Source organism: Pneumocystis murina, assembly GCF_000349005.2.
Source record: "Pneumocystis murina B123 chromosome Unknown supercont1.9, whole genome shotgun sequence".
NCBI lineage: Eukaryota > Fungi > Ascomycota > Pneumocystomycetes > Pneumocystales > Pneumocystaceae > Pneumocystis > Pneumocystis murina.
The window spans coordinates 110,737-133,308 of NW_017802367.1; the positions used below are offsets into that span (position 1 = coordinate 110,737).

The following is a 22,572-nucleotide window of genomic DNA, read 5'->3' on the forward strand; positions in this document are numbered from 1 at the left end:
AGGAATATTTAATATTTGATTAATCCATTTATAAAACAAAGTAAATAATAATATCTATTAATATATAATGAAAAAAAATATTTAACTTGATATTTGAAATCAACCTTTAAAAATATCGGAATAAAAGAGGTTTAAAAGTTGAATATTTTTAAATAATTTTTTTTAAAAAAAATAAATAATAGAAATATTTTTAAAGTAAGAATTTATAGATTTTTCTTGAATTTGTTTATATAACTTTTTTTTGTGTAAATCGGTACGAATCGTAAGATATCAAAACATTGAGTTTGAAATTCATAAGAATTTAAAAATTCACTAATTAAAGATAAATTGAAGATTAAAAGTACAAGAATTGTATAAAAAGATGTCTCTTGATAGATCTCTACGAAAAAAAATGGAGGAAAAAGCCCGTTCCAATCCTACGTTTGAGTTAGAAGTATTTTGTTAAATATTTATATAAAGAAAAATTGAATTTTCTAGGCAAGAAATTGGATTGAAGAAGTTATTAATGAAAAACTTGATCCTAACAAAGATTTGATTGATAATTTGCATGATGGTGTTATTTTGTGCAAGTATTATTTTTATTTTTTTTAATAAAAATTAATTAAAGAGTTGCAAACGCTATTGGACCATGTCAGATTCGTTATAAGGTTTCAAGCATGCCATTTGTAAAGGTTATATATTGAAATTTATATTGGTGTTCTATAATTCATTAATTATAGATGGAAAATATTGCAGCATTCCTTGAATTTGTTCAAAAACTTGGTGTCCCTAATTATGACTTATTTCAAACTATTGACTTATATGAACGAAAAAATACATACCAAGTTCTTCAATGTATTCATTCATTGTCTCGATATGCTGTTCAAAATCTTAGTTTTCATGTACCTGCTTTAGGTCCGAAACTCGCAACTAGCAGAAAAATCCATTTCACTGAGGAACAACTTAATAAGGCTAAAAACATGACCAATACTCGTCAATATGGATATGTTGCTGGGCTAAGTATTATATTCTTTTTTTTTTAAAAATATTTAATAACTTATTAAGATTAAATTTATCTCAACATATATAAATCTTATTTTTTTCCTTCAAATAAGATCTTCATCTTTATAAAATATATCTTATCTTATTTATTTTTATATATATTTATATATTTTTATATATATTTTTAGTTTATTTCTTTTATATCTTTTATCTAATCTTGATCTTTTGTCTTAGAATTTTGACGTCTCCCGTATCAACATTGACCACATACTTAAGAAAATGAGGGATAATCCGGCGTATATTAACCGGATTCTTGGGTCTATTTATAATGTATATTTAAAGGCATTATTTAAGAATATTTTTAAGTGTTTATTATTAGGATCTTGGGTTTCTTGTGGATTGCGGGGTCATTACAGAAGCAATATATGAAGAAGTAATAAGCAAAATACCTCGACGTAAAGATCCCTTAAGATATATTTTAAGTTTTTATTGAATAGAAAAGGTTATTTTCCGTCTCAGAATTATTCAGAACGCAAAGAAGTTTCATGCAGTCAAAATGTGATTCAAAGTATGTTTTTGAGTAAAATAAGTATCTTAAAATTAATGGAATTTTGAGATAATCAACACCTTTATCCTCAAAGAGAAGAGAATTCTAAGGTTTTATGTTCAAGAACTAGTATTGGATCAAACGTTGCAGAAATTACATCTAAATTTCAACAAAATGTGAATGTTGCTACAATATCATCGCCACCTCAGGTTAAACAAGCACAAGAAAATAATCATATAGCGAGAGCTCCTTTACCATCAGTTCCAAAGAAAGCGAACGTTACTGGAATTTTTCAAGCAGAAGCTTTGTATGATTATGAAGGGGAAGATGATGATGATCTTACATTAAAAGTTGGAGATAAAATTAATGTTTTGGAATATGTTAATGAGGATTGGTGGAGAGGTATATGTAATGGTAAAGAGGGAATTTTTCCAGCTAATCATGTGGTATATTTATTTTATATTTTTTATCTGATAGTTTAATAAATTTAGAAAAAAATACAACCCTTTACAGTTAATGAAAGGGTTACTTTGTCACATTTATCATCTCAAGAGCATGGATCTCAAAAAGAACAAAATTATTCTCAAAAAGGGTATTATGGATATCAACAACCTTCTCAACCACAAACACAGCAATATAACCCTGAAAAAAAAGCCATTTCTAATGTAGGAAAGAAATTCGGTAATGCGGCTGTCTTTGGGTAAGAATAATGTGATCTTCCTTCTTTTTTTCTAATAAAATTAACATATATAATTAGAGCTGGTGCTGCTGTTGGTTCACATATTGTTGGTAGTATACTATAAATCTTTATTCTTTTCAATTTAACTTGATCTTTATTTATCTAAAACTAAATAATTTCCTAACGTTGACTTAAATGTAGCTCTATACACAATTTAACTTTATTTTTCATAATTAATAAATAACAGTTTTTATAATTCTGCTTTTATTAACTTTTATTATTAAATACTTATTTCTAAGAAATCTTTACACCTTTTATACGTAGAAAATAACATTCTTATTCAAAATTTCTATCTTATCAAAAACAATGAACTTATCATTATTAAAAGTATCAGAATTAAAAGAAGAACTTGGAAAACGAGGTCTTTCAAGAACAGGACTTAAGAAGGATCTTATAGATCGTCTTGAAAAGGCTTTAAATGAAGAGGGATGTACCACATTTTTGGATAATAATTCAACAAAGATATCAGTAAATGAAAAGATTAATAATGAATCTGATAGTCAGGCTATAAAAAGTCCTAAAAAAGCTGGAAAGAATGGTAAATTTATCTAAAATTTTTGAAAAAAAAAATATTAAAAATATTATTATTAGATATGTTTATAATAGAAGATAAAGAAGTCAAAGAACTTATTAAAGAAGAAAAAGATCAAAAGAATATAGAGGAAGTTGATAAAGATGTATCTTCTATTTATTTGAATAAAAAAGAAGAAAATGAAGAATTGAAGAATGAAATAAAAAGAAATATAAATAATGAAATATTATTAAAGAATGAAGAAAAAATATGTAGTATGTCATTAAAAAGAGGTCTGGAACATTTAAATGACGGTATAATATATTTTTAAAATTATGTTTTTATAACTAAGGTTATTAAAAGAAACAAATAAAGCAATAAAAAAAATTAAAGAGAATTCAGAAGAATTAAACTCAAATTTATCAGTAGAAAAATCTATAGAAACTAAAAGTTCTAATAATACGCATAATGATACTTTAAATAAAACAGAAAAAATATCAGAACCTATACATAAATTAACAAGTGCGGTTTATATACGTGATTTTACTCGGCCTCTGCAAGCATCTCAATTTAAATCTTATTTATTAGATATTATTAAGGGGGTAGATGACATAAATGATAATATATTTAAACAATTTTGGATGAATAATCTTAAAACACATGCGTTTATTGTATTTACAGATGTTGATCATGCAAAAAGAGTTCGTGATGTTTTGCACAAATCCATTTGGCCTTATGAGAAAGGAAGGCAACCTTTATGGGCAGATTATGTTCCAGAAGATAAAGTAAATGAATGGATTAATATAGAAGAACAAAGTCCTCGAGATACTAAATGGGAGGTTATTTATGGTGTGAATGGAGTAGCTAATTTATCAGAAGTTAAAAAAAAGGTGCTTAATAAAAAATTTGTAGCTTTAAATCAAAAAATAGAAAGATCATTTCAAAACAACTCTAGTTATAAATACGAAACAAAAAGATCAGATATTAAAAAGTATAATTTAAATGATCTTTTTTTAAAAACACAAACAACTCCATTTTTATATTATAAAACAGTTGATCAAAATATAGCTGTTAATAGATTAAAAAAGTCAGAATAGCCTCAAATATTAGGCACAACATATATAATTTAAATAAATAGGGCTTTTTTATCTTTATAGACTCTTAGAATGCATCTAATACTTTTAATTTTCTAATGAAATCAATATTGTTTTTTTATTGTCTTTTTAAAAGAATCTACTAATGCAAACTAAAGCCTAAGAACGATGGTTTCTTCTATGTATTAGTATTTTAAATCTGTTGAATTATGTTTCTAATAGATTTTTTATTCTAAATTGAAAGAAATATTATTTAATTAAATGAACTTTGAAAAAATAACAAAAGAAAAGATTCTTGCTATTTATTATTAGAAAAAATGATCATCCAGAATATTAGAAAGGATTTTATTGCTTCGTTTTAGATATTATATTATCTATTTTACATTATTTTTATTTAAATATATAACTAATTAAAGTTAATATTAATTTAAACAATCATAAATATCATCTACTTTAATTTATTAAGAATTGACGATTTAAATATTTTTTAGGAATGTATTATCAAACAAGTATAATATTATTTCCATGTTTTTAATACACCAATTTATTTCATTTGAATATATTGAAAGTTATCAATAAAGAAATAATAATTGAAATAGTACAAATCATATTAATTTAATCAAATGCCTGTGAATAACTAAAAAAGTTATTATTTGTCAAAATTAACCCTTAATAAAACTAACAATACCTTCTTATCTTTGTCTTTAAAATAAAAATCCGGACAATTTTAAATTGTAGAAATCAAATATGTTTTACAAAAATTAAACATAAACTTCTTCCTTCGTTGATAAAAATATAAGTAAAAATAGACGTATGTTCATTGATCGAATCTATATATAATGACATATATTCATATGTATTGCATTTTTAAATTTTAGTTTATAAAGATTGAAAATATATTTTGCTGTTTGATTAACTGTTTTAATATGTTTCTAAATGATAAAATGCCTCAATTTTTATCCAATTTTGATGTATAATGAATTTTGTAAAAAAACTAGTTAGATTTCCAAAATTTTATTAACAATTTCTTTAAATAATGGATATAAAGTGCATTTCTTATATCTTTCAGGCAAATCCCAGTTCGACTCATCTACTAATTCTGACAAAGGAATCTTTTCACTTGTATTTAAGTCAGATGCAGGTTGACATTTAATAAGATCAGCTAATGTAGAATCTAATGGTATTTTTCCTAAATAATCATTAAATAAATAAAAATATAAAATATAAAATTTACCGAGAAGTGGTATTTGATAAGATTCAGAAAGTTCTTCTCCTCCACCACTAGAAAATATATCTGTAGATGTAGAGCAATGTGGACAGATATAAGTACTCATGTTTTCAATAATTCCATAAATATTCAACCCAGCTTTTCGGCAAAAATTAATACCTTTACGTACATCTACTAATGATACTTCTTGCGGCGTTGTTACAACTACAACATGACTCTTTTTTATACAATTCATAGCATGTAATGTTTCCGTTACTGCAATTTGTTCATCTCCTGTTCCTGGAGGTGAATCTATAATTAAAAAATCAAGTACACCCCATTCAACATGACTTAAAAGCTGTTGAATCATAGACGTCTTCTTAGATCCACGCCAAATAACTGCATCCCCACGACTTGGCAAAAGAAACCCGATAGAAACAACTTTCATTTCTGTTGATGGCTCATTTATAAAAAGATGAAGCGGAACCCATCCTGAAGATGATTGATAAATATGACATCCTTCAAGGCCTAATAAATAAGGAATTGAAGGTCCGGTAAGGTCAATATCAAGTAAACCAACACGGAATCCCATAAGAAGCAAGGAAAGAGAAAGCTGGACAGAAACCGACGATTTTCCAACTCCTCCTTTACCTGATAGGACAAGAAGGATATGTTTAACTGATTTAAGAGCTAAAAAAATATAAAAAATTAAAAAATTCCAAGAAAAATAATAATTTTACCTGATGAATCTAAATAAATCATTTAATAGAAATTAATTTAATCAATTTGTGTCTAATATATGCGTGATATATACGTCATATATGTGTCTTTTAAACAAACTTTATTAATAAATTTATGTCTTATTAAACATATAATTTCATAAATATATTTTAGACAGTTTTATACACGTTTTTACAAATTATATGCGTTAAACTAGAAATATCTATTTTTTAAATTTATGCTTTTTATAATGACTTATTATAATTCAAGAAAATATTCATTCAATAATTAAGAATAAATAAAAAGACTTATATATAAATAATAGATTCAAAAAACTAATTTGAAACAAGTACTCTTGTAATTTCACGACGTCGTTGTTTCTTTAAAAGCATTACCTAAAATAATATTAATAAAAGTGAAAAAATAGAGAAAAAAGACTTGAAATCGCTCAAAATCATTCAATTCAGATCGTCGACGTCGTGCTGCTAATTTTTTACTTAATCTTGTAACATTCCACTTAGCCGTTATATCTTGTGAATCCCATTGTTTTGCAACGATACCCGTACGAACACCAGGAGATAAATAATGAACAACAATAGATGTAAAAATTATATCATTAAGAGATGCAACATGACGAGGTACATTTGTTTTAGGTCCATCAACAATAACCTAAAACTATAAATTTAATTCAAAAATATATTTAATTTTTACCCGACGACAATTTAAAACTTCAACTATAACTGCTAGATTTCCCTTATATTCTCCTTCTATAAACAAAACAACTCGTCCAATTTCGATCATACGCTAGATTATTATTAAATTAAAAGATAAAAACATTTAAAAAAATACTCGAAATAATGGCCGACCCAACATTCTAAGATTTTAATAAAAATACTAATATTATTCGAAGTATTATATTTTTATGAATTTTGGAGCATAAAAATCTCTGATTTTTTAATTTTTTTTAACCCTATCTCGAAAAGAATAAAGCAGACGAAACCCTAAACCTAACTATATAATATAAGGTTAAACCCTTAAAAAATTTAAAGGTTTAAAGGGTTAGAAAAACCTTAGTTTCAAGTCTATTTGGATCGTTTTTTTTTAGAAATTATTATTTTATTAAAAATGCAGATTTTTGTTAAAACACTTACAGGAAAAACGATTACTCTTGAGGTTGAATCGTCGGACACGATTGATAATGTTAAAAGCAAGATTCAGGATAAAGAAGGGATTCCTCCAGATCAACAACGTTTAATATTTGCAGGAAAACAATTAGAAGATGGAAGAACTTTATCAGATTATAATATTCAAAAAGAATCTACGTTACACTTAGTTCTTCGTCTTCGTGGTGGAATTATTGAGCCATCTTTAAAAGCACTTGCATCAAAAGTAGAAATTATACATAAAAATTTATGTATATAGCGTAGTTTGATTTAACAGGTTTATAGTATAATTGCGAAAAGATGATTTGTCGAAAATGTTATGCACGTCTTCCTTTAAGAGCAACTAATTGTAGAAAACGGTCGTGTGGGCACTCAAATCAACTACGTCCAAAAAAGAAGCTGAAATAAATGGAAAACTAATATGTTTTTTATTGAAATATAAGAAATAGATTTTTATTGTAAACTTAAAAGATTTTTATGTATATTTTAGGATTTTTGGGATTTGAATTTTAAAATAAATAATTGAATGTAATTTAATAAAAAAGGATTTATATTCATTTTATGAATGTTTTTTTGCTGACATTCGTTTTAAATAAAATGCCAATTCCTCACCTTCCAAAATATAACCATCGCATCGTCCACTTTGACCTGGGCGTGAACTTACACATGCATAAAGTCGTCCATTATTAAATTGATTTTCCAATGCTACGTCGATTTTAGCGGATCTTGCTCGCATTCTAATTTTTGCTAAAACATGTGCAGAACGTTTAACTGGTTCTAGATCTTTTGTTTGATCACTTTTTTTTTGTCTTTTACCAATACTTTGTCCATAATGAGACTCATACCATTGTCTAAAAGGAGTTGCATCAATTTGAACAATAGCAGATTTAGTAAGTGTATTTGTACGAACAAGTTCATTATTAGATGGATGATAAACTACTTGAATAATTCGAGTTTTTCTTGAAATTGCTTCAGAACCCCATGAAAAATTACCAGAATCTAATCTCAAAGCACGAAATTTCTTATTCCCGCCACGGACACGAATAATATGAATACGTTTAGGACCAATTCGTGTATTTGCTGGCTGCCGGCCTAATTCGAACTATATAAAAAATATTAAAAGAGACCTTGAAAGTGTTTTAGTAACATACCTTCCGTTTTTTTCGGTAATGAGGACGTTTTGCTCCTGTTGCAGAACGTTTATGACGAGAATCACGAGAAATACCCATAATTTCTAATATTGTTAGTTTTTCAAAGAAAAAAGCCTCAAAATTGTTTCAACAACTTAAATAATAGTTAAAGTACGTATGAAATTTTAATTTGTAGGCCCTATTTTGGTTTTTTGCCTTTTTTTAAGGATTAAAATGAAACTTATTTTTCTTAAAAAAAAAATCAAAAAATGTGCTTTTTTTTAAGGGAAGAAAACGCTCAAATAGATCCTTAAGCAAGTCAATTCTTTCCTTTAAAAATATCAGTAATATTCCTCAACCTTATTCTTTAATCCAGACCCAAAAAAATAATGTAATCTGCAGGTTAAAATCTTGCAGTTAAAAAGGCTTGGTTCCGAACACTTAAGGATTAACCCTAAAGTGTTGAAAACCTTATACAAGACAAATTCAAAAAAGGTACTATTTAAATATATTTAAAAATATAAAATAGAGCTTAATTTAGATTAATATTTCTTTGTATAAGGGTTTTTTAAAGATTATTGTATATTAATGTCTTATAAATTTTAAGAAGATAAATGTATTCCAAAGAGATTATCTAAGATGTAGATGCTTGAATTACATGTTGAAAAGAATTATCTGTTTTAATAGTATCATAAAATAATTTCCCAACATCAAATCCTCCACAAAATTCATAGCCATCTGCGTTAATATAATAAACTTTTAAAATAAGTAACTAAAGAATAATGTTTGAATAAATCAACTTACTATTAATGAATCCTCCGGAATAAGAGTCTCTATGTGTTGAAGCAAGAATAGCACGTTTTGCTAAGTAGATTGCTTGATCTTTCTGTAAATTCCAATGATATTCAGCATCAAGAATGCTATAAGCAAATGTTTGACCTGATCCAACACAAAAAAGATTTCCTTTAAGTCGTGTACCTTCACTGTCAAGATAAAATATACTAGTTCCACGCTTCGAATCTAATCCACAAATCATAGTTCCCTAGAAGTGAAATTTTAATGATTATAGAGATATTATTCTTATTTACCACTGATAAACCCATACCCTTATACGAATAAAGAATATTAGCTAAGATTTTAGATGATACTTCTGCTGAAATTTGTGTTTTGTTTCTAAGTTCATAGAGACGACATTCCATAGATAATACTGTTTCCCAAAACTTAGACATATTAGAAATACAAATATACAAAAATCCTCTTAAAAATAGAAGAAAATTTTTATATCATCAATTTATAATTTATAAAGCCTTTCCGATTTATTCTTACCTGACAATCTGCTGCTCCACCTGCCATTGTTCCTAAAAGATGATTCTATCTTATAAGCATTTTCATATAAACAGATTAACTAACGTTAATATGAATCACTTTATGAACTGTTTGACTGGCAATCCAGCTTCCTGCTGTAGCTCTGCACAGCAAAAATAAGTACTAGATTTAAAAAACAATAAATAAACCTAGAATCAACTGCTACTATAATCCCTTCTGAAAAACGAAATGATAATGTCGTTGTGCCATGTGTAATTTTTGATGTAACTTCTGAAACACTTAAATATTTCTGTACTGTGAATAAGTATTTAAAATTAAGAAAAAAGAATACCTCTTTCAGTATATTATACGGGATTCTTTTTTTATAAACAGACTCTTTAGAATCATACGTCTCTATTTCATCTTTAGAAAAGCTTTTAAGAATCTTCTCCATTTTATTAAGTTGGTAAAAATCTTTAAAGATTTTTGTCGTCTAGAGAACCTTTCTATAGCAACGAGATTATCTAATATTAAGATATTATCTATTAAAGATAATATGGAATTAGAAATATTTAAAGAAATAGATTTAAGAATTAAATGATTTTTTATATAATGTTTAAGTTTTAAAAAGAATTAATTTATAATATGAGTTTTATAATTAATATTTATCAAAGGATCTAAAGGCTTTTTAATTGGTATATTGGTATTAATGAGTTTAATTAATTTTAAATGTTAAATGTCTTAATATTTAAGATAGTAGAGACATTTTTTGTTAAAATAGTGAGAACTATATAAAGGAAAAGTTCTGAGATTATATTAATGATAGAGATGTATAGTTTGAAAGTATTTCTAATAATAAATGATGAGCATAGGTGAGAATTTTGAAAGATGTATCTGATGTTATTTTCTAGTGATTTTTTTTTGTTGTATATAAATTTATTTGATGAAGAATGCTTGATGTATTATAGAGTTTTAAAATGATCCAAAAAAAATATTATTATCTAATACTTTTAAAAGTAAATTATTTTTATTGAAAGAAACTTACGACATGCTTTTGAAAATAAGAGAAGCTTTTCTGATAGGAATAGGCAATGGTGGAGAAATCCTAGAATTTTGATGTTTATAAAAATAAGTAGCTGTAGAAACACAAGGCTTTTTATTCTTTAAAAGATAGTTTTTAGATTTTTCAGATTCAAATAAATGTGGATTTTTGAAATTTAATGAATAATTTGTACATATTTGAATCATATTTAACATAGACGTTTTTTTCGTTGGTAGAGTTTGAGTAGAAAGTGTCAATTGAGAAACTTTTTCTTCAATTATTTTTGTAGATGATGTAATTGACGTATTGATATTTGTAGGAGAATAAATAACATCTTCTGAAGAAGGTTTTAGAATAGATTCTTTTAGAGGTAGAGAAATTTTATCTACTTGGCAGTCAGAAGTATATGTTTTGGAAAAAACAGAAGAATTGTTTATATCTAAAAAATCTATTGAGATAAATGCTTCGGAATTCGAATTTTTATCCTTATCAGAACACAAACCTAATTCTGTTGCAAGACTTTGACCTGGAAAAAAATTATCAAAAGATGATGCAATGATGCCATCATTTTTAATATTAATAGATGATGCTGCACCAACAGACGAGTTTTCCTTTGTTTCTAAAGATTCGAGCTTTATATTTTCAAAATACTTATGCAATAACATAAACTCTTCTAATATTTCGTTTTTTTTGAGAGAATTTTTACTTAAACTTAAACTTAATTTTATTTTTTCTTCTTCCCAACGACTTCTTTCTCGATTAAATTCTATTTGAAGGCTTTCAATATGTTCATTAGCTATACGATTTGCTTTTTTAAATTTTTCAAGTTTTTGTTTCACTTCATTGAGATGCAATGTTTTAATTTCCAATTCCTCATAGAGACTATTCATATTTCTATTCATTTCGGAAGAAAGAGATAATAATTTTGCTTTCATATCTGCCAACTGTTTTGATGAAGATACCTGAAGAGATTCATAGGATAATAACAATGTATTGTACTTTTGTTGCAGATTCTCTACAAAATTAACGATCAAATAATGAGCTATAATAGACTTCTAACCATAATCACTGAAAAGTTTTTCTTTATCTCGATCTTTATTAGCTATTTTCCATTTCAATTTTTTTACAAGTGATGTCAAACTTTCTTGAATGTTCTCAGAAGAAACATTATCTTCATCTGATAATTCGCTAAAATAAAAATTATCATAAATATTATGATTATGTGCTTTGAGATCTAAAGAAATAGCACTATGATTTATCATTTTTCATAATATTAAAAGTTGATAATAATATATAGAATAAAATGATAAAAAGAAAATATGATAGAATAAGAATAATAAATAAAAGAATTAAAGAGTATTTTTTTAAAAAAATATATTAATTTCTAAAAGTAATATTTAGTAAAAATGGTTCATTAAAGTATAGAAAATATTTACCTATAAGAAACAATGAATTTTCTAATAATAACCCTTCTTTAAAACGTTTTATTCTTAATTCTTATCTTTTATTCACGATTTAATGCTAAATCAATGATCTAGATAAGAAAAATCGTTATCGAGATCCTAGTTTGCATAAGGAAAAAAGTTAAGTTTTAAAACCAATAGATTTCTTTTTAAATAAAAAACAAAATAAAATATTATGAATTTTAATACCAAAGAGTAAGATATTTATTTGAAAAAAATCCAAAACATTTAGACTTATGAATGCTTGCTATAAATTTTATTTAATATATTAACCTAAATAAATTCATATTAGAAAATAAAAATATGTATTTTGCAATGTTTTGTCTTACAAAATTAACGTTTTTATGAAATAGAGCTCTTTTCCCAAGAAAAAAGTTATAGAATACAACAAAAACCACAAAAAAATAATGTATAATTTTCTTTCTGCTTTTTTTTTTAAAAAAAGGTATTGCTTTGATTTTTTTTGATTCTTTAATTATTTTCATAATATCATGAAAAGTAGATTTAAGATTTGTGAATGTTTTTGTGCTCGTTTCAATAAATTTGAATCCAAATCAATCTACTAAAGATCGAAATTTTTCAAATGAAACTTTCTAACTAGATACCTTATCTAATTTATTTCTGATTAAAATTATAGGTTCAGACTTTGTATTTTTAATCCATATAATTTGTTCCGAAATATTTATACAAATATTGAACAAGAAACAAAATATAGAAGTAAAAGACCATCCCATTCCTTAAGATGATTAATATATATAAATAAATTTAAACAATATTAATAAAGTTAATCATTGTTTTCTTAATGTTGCATATCCTTTTAATAAAATATTAAAATTTATTAATAACTAGAAATATAACATTTTTACCTACTTTGAAAAAAAAACAAAAAAAGCCTTTAAAGTTCTTATATATAAAAAACAAAAAGTATATCTAAAAAGTTAATAATTTTCCAGAAAAAAATGAAAAAATAGCCAATAAAATGATTTAAAAAGAACCTATAAATCTATTATTAAAATTCATCAAAAAAAAGTAAAAATATACCGAATTGTTAAAAAAATCTATAAAACTATTAGTTAATCCATGTATAAATTTTCTAGCAAAAAAAATCTTTTCAAGACTATCTTTTAAGACAAGCTTATAAAATTCTACATTATTTGTCATATTTTCTGAAAAAAAAAGAAAAATATAAAATATTGGAGAAATATTAGTTCTGTTGATTATCATTTTGTTTGTTATAGAGGGCATTTTCAAGAAAGAATATGATGTTTCGATAACTTAAGATAATAAACTCAATTATTTTTTAAAAAAATACATAATAAAAATAATTAAATGTAGTTATATTTTAACATTTAGTATGGGATATAAAAATTAGATACCCAATCTATTATTTCATTTTTTAAATCATGTAATTCAGTAATATTCTCACCAGTACCGAGATATTCTTTAAAATGAATCAACTTTTTACTTTGACATATTTTTTGAATATTAATAGTAATTTTTATAGCTCTATCAACAAAATCGACTATCTTAAGAAAATCGTTTTCTTTAAGTCCTCGTGTAGTCATTGCAGGGGATCCTAATCTTAAACCACTTGGAGTAAAAGGCGATTTATCGCTAGGAATAGCATTCTATTTTAGGTTAATATATATATATATATATATATATTTATGCCTTATTTGCAGAAATATTTGCCAATTCTAAAACTTTTTCAACTCTAGCACCATCAATGCCCTAATGTTATAATTAATTATCATTTATATAGAAATAAATGGTACTTTTTTGGTCAAATCTATCAAAATTAAGTGAGTATCAGTGCCTCCTGTTACAAGTTCATAGCCCAATTCTATAAATCTGTCCGACATTGCTTTTGAATTTTTAAGCACTTGTTTCTGATATTCTTTAAATTCTGGAGTTTTTGCTTGCTTAAGAGCAACAGTGAGTGCAGATATTGTATGATTATGAGGACCACCCTGATGTCCGGGAAAAATAGAACAATTTATATGATTTTCGGGGTTATAAAGAACTTCTAAAAAAAATGAGACAAGTACCATTAAAGAAAATCTACTACCGTTGCCATTCTTATCTAATTTTTTTATTTTTTTCCGAAAAAAAATCATAGCACCACGAGGTCCTCGTAATGATTTATGAGTCGTAGTTGTAACAATATCAGCATAGTCGAAGGGCGAAGGAACTACGCCTGCAGCTACAAGACCTACAATTGTGAAATTTTGTATATAAAAACAGAAAAAAATATAAAATATTATAATTACCTGAAATATGTGACATATCCGCCATCAAAAAAGAACCCACATTCTTTGCAATCTTGGAAAAACGTGAATAATCCAAAAGTCTAGGATAAGAAGATGTTCCTGCAATGATAATTTTTGGCATTACACGTTTTGAAAGAACTTCGAGTTCATCATAATCAATAATATTCGTTTTTGGATTAGTTTTATAAGGAACAGATGAAAAATAAGAAGATACGGCTGAAATATTTTTAAATGTAGTCGAATAACCATGGGAAATATGTCCACCATCTAATATATATGTTAATAAAAAATATATTAAAAAATAGATATGTTGTATTTAAAAACAAAGGAATATTAGTATTTATGTATATAATACCTGGTAAATCCAACCCCATAAGTTTCTCATGAGGCTTCATTAACGCCGTATATACATAAAAATTAGCAGGAGACCCTGATAATGCTAATTTATTTAGTTTAATAAATATATATAAATATTGCTGGTACGTTGAACATTAACGCCCCATTCTTCATGATTTAAGCCGTAAAGATCCAATGCTCTTTTCTGGCAAAGCAATTCCATCTGATCAATATACATGGTTCCCCCATAATAACGATCACCCGGATATCCTTCAGAATCTAATAGATATATAAAAACTAATACAAATCAAACATTATGTATTTACATTTATTTTGCATAGGAGATCCCAACGCATTCAAAACTGCTTGAGATGTGAAATTCTTGAAAATAAATAAATAAAATAAAGATAAAAAATATACCTCAGAAGGGATCAATACAATTGACTCTAATTGACGTTTTGTTTCTAATTTAATTAAATTATCTACTTCTGGATCAGATTTTGACAAAGGTGTGCTTAAAAGCTATAATATATAGAATATTCATATAAATAAATATTAAAATATACCGAATTATTGGATGAAAGAGACATATATAATTTCTACAAAAATTATTTAGAAAAAAATATATTTTTTATAAAAAGAAAATTTATGTAAACTTAAATATACCTGCAAACGTAACCCATTAACTCGTGGAAAAAGATTTACTATTCGGCAATAGGGATACATCGAAGTTGTTATTCTATTCAAAATATTTATCTAACTCGCTTGTATATTATTTTATGTATAAATGCGCTTATTACAAAAACTTCGCAAATTCCGTAGAACAGAAAAAAATTTAAAATTCAACACAAAGTTTAAAATATATTAATTATTTTTTAACCCTATAATTAGATGGCATAACACTAACAGGCAAATTTACTGAAAAAAATTAATATTACTATTAATTATTCTATAGAAAACATCCTAGTGTATCCACAATACAAACAATATTCAACTAAACAGTATTCATCTAAATGATTAAGAGACCCAAAAATACATGGCCTTAAAACAGCGTCATAGTTAAAAAGACCAAGAAAAATGCAATAAAGGCCATTCCAAATCCTGCAATACTCGATTTGGTAGCAAAATTTACAAAAGGCATATCATCTGTAGGTAAAACATCAAAACTCGTAACCTCTGTTGTACAAACACATTTCGTAACTGTTGATGTCATAAATGTCAAAGTTCGCGTGCATGGGCAATCTGTAATTGTAAGAACAGTCGGCCCAACCACCATATATTTAACTCCATTTTCATTCAAAGTAGTTGGCCCTGAGATTGAGGTAGTATATGATGCTACAACTGTTGTGGTCGTCAATAATTTCCCTGATGTTGTTTTGGTTGTGCCATCTTTTAATTTTATAACAACTGACTCTAAGTGTCCGTTTTCTTTGACACTCCCCTTTATATCTTTGTCTTTAAGATTCCCCTTTATATCTTTTTCCTTGACACCCCCCTTTATATCTTTAAGACCACCTTTAGTATCTTCAAAATTCTTAGTATCCGGTAGTTTATTTCCCAGTTCTTTTGAATCAACATTTGGCGTACTATCTGATCCTCCACTACCCCAACCAAACCATCTAGGAAGCAAACTAGGTTCCCTCTCTGACTCTGCTAATACACTAGAAAAAAATGCTAACACTGATAAGACTCCAACAACTCTCATATTTCTTAGCCAAAAAAACAACTTAAATAAAAATGCAAATTATTAATTCGCAAGGATTCTCCCTTATATTTATATTTTTGATTTAACACGTCTCGACGTGAAGAACATTCCTTGACACGTTTAATCAGGGGTTTATTTTCCATTTTTTCCTTTTTTGGATAAAATGATATGTAATATTTCAACCTCCTCATTATTTACGGTTAAAACGTATAGTCACAAGCCATGCCTAGGGTTATTTAACGTATATAATTTAGATGTATATTTAAGACGCGTTACGTGTCAGATTTTTAAATAAAAGTAAGAATTGAAGAATAACACGTTTTAAACATGTATAACCCTTTAAACAAAATATTTTGAAATTATAGTTGTTTAGAAATGTATATAATTATGTTTTATACTTTAGTGAAAGATTTTGTTGAGGCAATTTTAGGAATTAAGATGTTGATATGGAATGTGTGGCAGTGTGGCGAGTTATAGTATAATAGTATTGCATGTTTTTAATAATGTATGTATAATATGATGCTATTTAAATATATGGAATTGTAAAGTATCAATTTGATGGAGTACTTGAAACTAGAAATAAGGATTATGTACGTAATGTATATGTGATATATACGTGATGTATGCGCGATATATGCACTATATATGTGCCATATATACGTAATATATGGCATATGTTCTAGTAGATAATTAAAAATATTACTTTTACTTTAATGTGTTGAATTTGGCTTGAGGTTGAAAGTTATTATATAATTCTTTCTCTTAAAAATAAAGTACTATTGTTTTTAAATATAATGTATTTTTTTAAAGTGATTTTTACAAATTAATGATCAGTATTTTATATTTAATATTGTTTTATTGGTATTTGCTTTATGATATTACCATTTATATTAGTAAAATCTTATGTTAAAAATTCTTTGTATTCAACACTTGAATAAATAGTTCCAATTAAAAAGATTAGAATATACAGAATAAAACATTTTTGTGTATTGTATTTATAAAGATTTAAATGATCATATTCATTATTAAATATCATAAAAAGGAAATGAACGAATTTGTTAATTTCGATGTAAATATCCATGTTATTGAAAAATCACTTGCAATATATCAGATAAAATACTTGAAAGTATTCCCCTCATAAATTCTTTTTCTTGTAAACTTTCAAAAACTATTTCGAGAGACTCCCTAGTAGCAGAACCTCCTACGAGAGATTTTAAAGTATCTGGAATGGTTTTATTTAAAAACAAATGTTTTGCCTCTTTCAATAATTTTTCTGAATCCTTTTTAACAATTTTTTCTGGATTAGGTGGCCATATTTTCATTATAATTTCATTAATTTGCTCAGAAATCCATTTTTCATTAGTAAAATAATTCGTAATTTTTTCTTCTATAGCATCCTTTACAATTTCAACATAAGTGCCGCCATTTCGTAGTAGTAAACTTCGAAGTATTCCAAGAAGAGAACGACGAATAGACCATGTTTTTGGTGACAAAGAATAAAATTCTGATAAAATACAAAAATTAATATCAATAAAAAGCTGTATGTCAGAATTTGAAAAACCTTTTGTTGTATTAGAATTAGTTTTTTCATGTGAAGATTTTTTTTCTTCATTAAAGTCATTATTTCTATCAGGTTCCAGCATTAGTTCTTCAGAACATGTTTCTGATGTTAAATTAGATGCAGTGTTATCCAAAAGAATATTGGGAGATGCTGTTTGTGATTTAATAAAATCTTTTTTTTCTGTATGAGATTGAAAACTAGAGCGACAAGATGGAATATGCCTATCATCCTTTGATGCATTAAAAAGTAAATTTTCTGAATTAACTACAGGAGATTCTTCCAAGGTATCTGTCAATGAGTTTTCTACTTCTGTTTCAAATATATTATCTGGTATATCAAGAAATGTTTTTCGTCCGACAGCGCCAAGAGCATTTATAATAGCCTTTCCCCCTGCCGCTGGCGCTTTTATAACATCACGTACACCATCACTCACAGTACGTAATTGTTGCCATGATTTTCGTTTCCCGGAAAAATTAACAGAATCGCATTTAGATTGTTTATCAAGAAAGCTTTTCATTGCATGACTATCAGAAAGATCCTTAGATTTTAAGGCTTTTTGTAGATAAATTTCTAAAGAAACTCTTAAATCTTCATAGCTTACGTTTTTCCAATGAGGTAACTCTTTATTAAAAGAATGAAGACCAGAAACAACAGCTAAACGACGAAGAACCTCGTGTAATGATTCAAAGTCTGAATATTTCTTAATAATAACCCACCCAGACACCTGGCTTCCAGAAGGTTCAATTGTTATTAAAAATTGAATAGACCATTTTGATTTTATAATTTTCTTAGGAGATAACTCCGAATTAACATATGATAAAGAGATCTCAGCATCGTATAAACTTTCTTTAGGAAAATTTGAGATATCTTTCTCCATGAATATATCTTGAGGTAGCGTTCCTGAAATTTTTGTTTCTCTATGATCAGAGATACTAAGCCGAGAACGATCTGGAGAACTACTTTTAAAATTGCTAAATGCTTTAAAATGATATCTCCCATCAGGACTCGATGCACGAGAACGCATTGGAGAAGCAAAACATGTTATATTTGAATTCTTAAAATAATCTCTCTTTTCTGGTGTAATAACGCCGTTAAAAGCAATAGGCGAGGATTGACCAGATATTGGGGATTCCTGACTTTCTGATTTATCTTGTAATAATCTTGTCATTTCTGCTGCTTCTGCCATTGCTTCTTCCATTGCAAGTTGAGCTTCACTTTTTTTTTGATCCTTTTCTTGGTCTGTTTCACGGGATTTATCTGTACTATAGAAATAAATTATCCATTCATTAATAAAATCTGAAGATGAACAAGTTTCAACAATATTTTCAAAAACCTGAATTGTAAGCATCTCTCTCGCAAACGTTTTCAACACAAGGCAATCTAAATCTTCCTTTTTACCCAAAATCTTTAATATATTTTCTGATTCAAAACGGAATCTTTCCCTTTGTAAAGGTCGGTCTAATAAACGAGATAATGCAGAGTTGGGATTTTGAGCTGTATATGCAGCAATAAGAGAGTTAATGTTATGATCATCGCTAGAAAATGCTAATGCTGATCTAAGTTCTCGTAAAGCAACAATAATAGTACTCGAACACTGAACAAAAAACATCATCATGATATCGTATGAACTTCTTGAAGCAATATGTCGATAAAGTGAGAGAAAAAAATTATCGAAAAGTACTCGGCATGCCTTCGGAAATGACATATCATTAGATATAGGATAATACCAATGCAAGACATATTCCTTTATAATATTATCGAACAAAAGAGAAAGTGATGTCGCAATCATAGATGAAAGATTAACTAAATGTTCCTGTCTTTGACCATACAATCAGCCATATAAATACTATAAATTTTAAACGTATGCGTACACTTGTAACGTCTCGAAAGACTCTTTTTTGACAATCCCAATACCCCCTTCGCCTTCTTGACTTAACTCCATATAAGGTGTTCTTATTTGATACATTACACCAAGAATTAGTCCCACCATTAACCAAAAAATCTGTATATACAAGATATGACTAATAATAACAAGTAAAAATACACAAAAAATCCAAATAGACGGATGTATCTTCGAAACAATATTACTTAATTTTACAAAAACGCTAAAACGACTATAAATAAGAGTGCTTTTCGCGTTTTTTTTTAGCTTTGAAAATAAAGGTCTATAATTATCTTCATCTTCCTTAGATTCTTCATAATTTGATGTTTCAGAGGCTGGTTGGAGCGGTTCTGATATTTCTTTCATGCTCTGTCGTTTTATACGTTTATCGTGTACCGGAGGATGTTAGATATATAAAAATAGAGATATAAATATACATAAATAAGAATTAAAATTAGTTAATATAAATAGAACTAAGAATTGTTGTTTTATAACAGTTAAAACAATTAATAAATAAGTTGAAGAATTACATGTGTTTTATGGCACATGCAAATGAGAGATGTCATTATCAGTATTAGATGTAGTTGATTGTTGGTACACAAGTTTTTTATTGTGAAAATCGGTGTGCATGTTTGTTGGAAAAGTGTCATGATGTACAGTTACACGAGCGAATAATAAATATTTGTAAATGAAATACAAAAAATCGTCGGCTGAATGAGATATAAACTTGGATAAGTTGCATATATTATCTTTATCCTTATCTTTATCTTTATTTGGTTTTTCGGAATAATATTCATTTTTTTGAAGAGGTTGTTTTTGAATTGATAATTGTGAAGAAAAAGTGGTATTGTTATGAGTATCAAAATCATGAGTTTTAGTAGTTAAACTTTGTGAAAAAGTGGGAATTTTTTCAGTATTATTTTTTGAATTTATATGATTTTTTTCCGAAAGAAATGAAGATTGTAAAGTAAATTTCTGAAATTCAACAGAAGAATAACTAATACGTCTCATAAAATTATTTGAACTAGTTTCGCTAAACTTCCGATCCATCTGTCTAAAACTAAATGTGCCTCTAATAGCAGCAGGGCCTGGATCCAAAATATCTGCATCAGTAACTGCATCTACTGCTTTTTGAATGTTGGATAAATCAGTAGACAACATATCAGTATCTGATGTATTATCTGCTCCAATGGAAAATTGAAGAAGTATAATGCCTCCAACGATAGTCAAAAAACCAAGAAATACATCTACAATTGAAATGGGTGGTCCGTGAAAACCTCGATGTAATACAGCTGTTGAAACAATTGTACAAGTCGTAAAATAGGTAAAATAAATAGGAGTAACAATAGCTGTCTAAAAAACTATTAAATACTTGAAAAGGAAAACACAAATAAATCTAACATTAAATATATTTAACGCTTTCTAATATTATTAGAATAAAAAAATATTGAAATTTTATATGAGACTTACATTTAAATAATTAATTTCGACTAAAATCATTATAATAATAGAAATTCCAAGAAAATACAAAAACCAATGGGTTAATTGGTCAGGAACACCTGAAATTGCACTAACAATAGACATACCAAAACCCTAGAAAAAATAAATATGTAAAGATCAATTATTACGTATATATTTTATACCTGAGTACAAACGACTGTAATACCACCAACTAAAGAAGATATAGAAATATACACAAATACACTCTAAAAAATAGGTCAATAAAACAACTTTTATCAAAAAAATATTTTATTTGCCTTATTTCCCCATCGAGGGCCAATCCATACTCCAATAATAAAACATATAAAAAAAACGATCGCTGTATAAGACAGAAATACTACAGAAATCATCTCTTTTGCCACTTCCTGAATTTTCTCCAATGAATCTTGCTCCGGCGCATTTATCACAATCATACATACTCCAATTATACAAAATCCACATCCAACTTTTCCTACAAATGAAAGCCGTTCTTTTAAAAATATACTCGATCCCACTGAACTTCCTCCATTAATCATAATTCCCTTTATTATAATCTCTTTTATTACCATACTACAATACTCATCGCACCCAAAGGTGTAACAAGAATCGCACCTATAAAATTACTAGATTAAAAATCCTCTCTTTTTTATAAATCTTTATTAAATACTCACTTGCAAATGCATACGCAATAAAGTTGCATAGTTCCCCAATAATCACTATACATTTTTTAATATATTTTTTTTTCTTCAAAAAAACTCACTTATAATCATTCCTGTCCACCAAATCCCATTCTTAAGATATGCATGGCCTTGTCCTGCGACCAATCCCCTACTACGGGTTGTATCTAATAGCCCTTTTTTCTAATATTCTAAATTTCATAATATAAAATCTTTTTTCTCACTTTAATAACAAAACTTGTACCAATAAAAAATCCTAAAAATATAAATATCATAACATTATTCTATATATATTCTTCTTCTACCAGATGCAAGTGCTAAAAGAAAGCCTATCAGCTTTTTATTCATGGCAAATAGTTCTAAATTTCGAACGTAGTAAAATGTCTGTTTTTTTCATATATATAAGAATTAATGATAATATATATATTTAAAACATAAAATACTAAAAACACTTTAACATAATTTTAGATCTTATTTATCATAAATCAAATTTATTTATTTATTAAATCTTTATTTGTTTATTTTTATTTTTTTCAATACGTATATAAATATATATTATAAAAATATATCTTTTTTAATCTTATCTTTTTCTTTTAGATATCTATTATTAAAAAGGGTTTTTATAAATACAGCTTTTGTTTGAGATTTTTTTATTTAAGCTTTAAAACAATGTTAAAATAACTTTTAAACCCCTATTTTGATATTTTTATAAGTTATTATTACTTTGTATATTTTTAATATTTAAAATTTGTATCAATTT

The 22,572-nt window shown here is 26.6% G+C and overlaps 13 protein-coding genes across 13 annotated transcripts; 4 read left to right on the forward strand and 9 right to left on the reverse strand.

Moving 5' to 3' along the window:
* Positions 1-358: 358 nt before the first annotated feature.
* PNEG_01901 (hypothetical protein) lies at positions 359-1,057 on the forward strand. The gene is made up of 5 exons (XM_007875685.1): positions 359-433; positions 478-569; positions 608-671; positions 720-999; positions 1,045-1,057. The coding sequence occupies exons 1-5, from the start codon at positions 362-364 to the stop codon at positions 1,047-1,049; spliced, it is 513 nt and encodes a 170-aa protein (XP_007873876.1). The 5' UTR covers positions 359-361; the 3' UTR covers positions 1,050-1,057.
* A 203-nt stretch (positions 1,058-1,260) lies between these two features.
* On the forward strand, positions 1,261-2,331 carry PNEG_01902 (hypothetical protein; the record flags this gene model as incomplete). The annotated part of the gene is made up of 6 exons (XM_007875686.1): positions 1,261-1,311; positions 1,361-1,436; positions 1,484-1,549; positions 1,598-1,974; positions 2,020-2,228; positions 2,286-2,331. The coding sequence occupies 6 exons, from the start codon at positions 1,261-1,263 to the stop codon at positions 2,329-2,331; spliced, it is 825 nt and encodes a 274-aa protein (XP_007873877.1).
* A 242-nt stretch (positions 2,332-2,573) lies between these two features.
* PNEG_01903 (hypothetical protein) lies at positions 2,574-3,875 on the forward strand (the record flags this gene model as incomplete). The annotated part of the gene is made up of 3 exons (XM_007875687.1): positions 2,574-2,805; positions 2,859-3,092; positions 3,142-3,875. The coding sequence occupies 3 exons, from the start codon at positions 2,574-2,576 to the stop codon at positions 3,873-3,875; spliced, it is 1,200 nt and encodes a 399-aa protein (XP_007873878.1).
* Positions 3,876-4,870: 995 nt separating this feature from the next.
* Positions 4,871-5,956, reverse strand: PNEG_01904 (hypothetical protein; the record flags this gene model as incomplete). Its single annotated transcript, XM_007875688.1, has 3 exons — positions 5,820-5,956; positions 5,107-5,769; positions 4,871-5,061 (listed from the first exon to the last, which is right to left on the reverse strand). Exons 1-3 carry the CDS (start codon positions 5,839-5,841, stop codon positions 4,871-4,873), a joined length of 876 nt encoding a protein of 291 aa, XP_007873879.1. The 5' UTR covers positions 5,842-5,956.
* A 178-nt stretch (positions 5,957-6,134) lies between these two features.
* Positions 6,135-6,731, reverse strand: PNEG_01905 (hypothetical protein; the record flags this gene model as incomplete). Its single annotated transcript, XM_007875689.1, has 4 exons — positions 6,649-6,731; positions 6,511-6,603; positions 6,238-6,468; positions 6,135-6,194 (listed from the first exon to the last, which is right to left on the reverse strand). The coding sequence occupies exons 1-4, from the start codon at positions 6,670-6,672 to the stop codon at positions 6,135-6,137; spliced, it is 408 nt and encodes a 135-aa protein (XP_007873880.1). The 5' UTR covers positions 6,673-6,731.
* A 193-nt stretch (positions 6,732-6,924) lies between these two features.
* On the forward strand, positions 6,925-7,370 carry PNEG_01906 (ubiquitin-60S ribosomal protein L40; the record flags this gene model as incomplete). Its single annotated transcript, XM_007875690.1, has 2 exons — positions 6,925-7,188; positions 7,248-7,370. 2 exons carry the CDS (start codon positions 6,925-6,927, stop codon positions 7,368-7,370), a joined length of 387 nt encoding a protein of 128 aa, XP_007873881.1.
* Positions 7,371-7,521: 151 nt separating this feature from the next.
* Positions 7,522-8,191, reverse strand: PNEG_01907 (40S ribosomal protein S8-A; the record flags this gene model as incomplete). Its single annotated transcript, XM_007875692.1, has 2 exons — positions 7,522-8,064; positions 8,114-8,191. 2 exons carry the CDS (start codon positions 8,189-8,191, stop codon positions 7,522-7,524), a joined length of 621 nt encoding a protein of 206 aa, XP_007873883.1.
* A 535-nt stretch (positions 8,192-8,726) lies between these two features.
* Positions 8,727-9,851, reverse strand: PNEG_01908 (hypothetical protein; the record flags this gene model as incomplete). The annotated part of the gene is made up of 7 exons (XM_007875693.1): positions 8,727-8,848; positions 8,897-9,134; positions 9,181-9,312; positions 9,419-9,463; positions 9,503-9,560; positions 9,607-9,707; positions 9,750-9,851. 7 exons carry the CDS (start codon positions 9,849-9,851, stop codon positions 8,727-8,729), a joined length of 798 nt encoding a protein of 265 aa, XP_007873884.1.
* A 489-nt stretch (positions 9,852-10,340) lies between these two features.
* PNEG_01909 (hypothetical protein) lies at positions 10,341-11,701 on the reverse strand (the record flags this gene model as incomplete). The annotated part of the gene is made up of 3 exons (XM_007875694.1): positions 10,341-10,398; positions 10,443-11,454; positions 11,500-11,701. The coding sequence occupies 3 exons, from the start codon at positions 11,699-11,701 to the stop codon at positions 10,395-10,397; spliced, it is 1,218 nt and encodes a 405-aa protein (XP_007873885.1). The 3' UTR covers positions 10,341-10,394.
* A 1,550-nt stretch (positions 11,702-13,251) lies between these two features.
* Positions 13,252-15,256, reverse strand: PNEG_01910 (hypothetical protein; the record flags this gene model as incomplete). The annotated part of the gene is made up of 11 exons (XM_007875695.1): positions 15,175-15,256; positions 15,075-15,107; positions 14,929-15,030; positions 14,835-14,889; positions 14,656-14,787; positions 14,528-14,611; positions 14,173-14,439; positions 13,971-14,114; positions 13,678-13,928; positions 13,574-13,633; positions 13,252-13,530 (listed from the first exon to the last, which is right to left on the reverse strand). The coding sequence occupies exons 1-11, from the start codon at positions 15,232-15,234 to the stop codon at positions 13,252-13,254; spliced, it is 1,467 nt and encodes a 488-aa protein (XP_007873886.1). The 5' UTR covers positions 15,235-15,256.
* Positions 15,257-15,533: 277 nt separating this feature from the next.
* Positions 15,534-16,228, reverse strand: PNEG_01911 (hypothetical protein). The gene has a single exon (XM_007875696.1). It carries the CDS (start codon positions 16,211-16,213, stop codon positions 15,551-15,553), a length of 663 nt encoding a protein of 220 aa, XP_007873887.1. The 5' UTR covers positions 16,214-16,228; the 3' UTR covers positions 15,534-15,550.
* A 1,067-nt stretch (positions 16,229-17,295) lies between these two features.
* Positions 17,296-20,033, reverse strand: PNEG_01912 (hypothetical protein; the record flags this gene model as incomplete). The annotated part of the gene is made up of 2 exons (XM_007875697.1): positions 19,646-20,033; positions 17,296-19,591 (listed from the first exon to the last, which is right to left on the reverse strand). Exons 1-2 carry the CDS (start codon positions 20,020-20,022, stop codon positions 17,296-17,298), a joined length of 2,673 nt encoding a protein of 890 aa, XP_007873888.1. The 5' UTR covers positions 20,023-20,033.
* A 160-nt stretch (positions 20,034-20,193) lies between these two features.
* PNEG_01913 (hypothetical protein) lies at positions 20,194-22,160 on the reverse strand (the record flags this gene model as incomplete). Its single annotated transcript, XM_007875698.2, has 10 exons — positions 20,194-21,009; positions 21,058-21,078; positions 21,127-21,249; positions 21,300-21,362; positions 21,414-21,654; positions 21,702-21,747; positions 21,807-21,851; positions 21,896-21,995; positions 22,037-22,068; positions 22,118-22,160. 10 exons carry the CDS (start codon positions 22,158-22,160, stop codon positions 20,194-20,196), a joined length of 1,530 nt encoding a protein of 509 aa, XP_007873889.1.
* Positions 22,161-22,572: the final 412 nt, after the last annotated feature.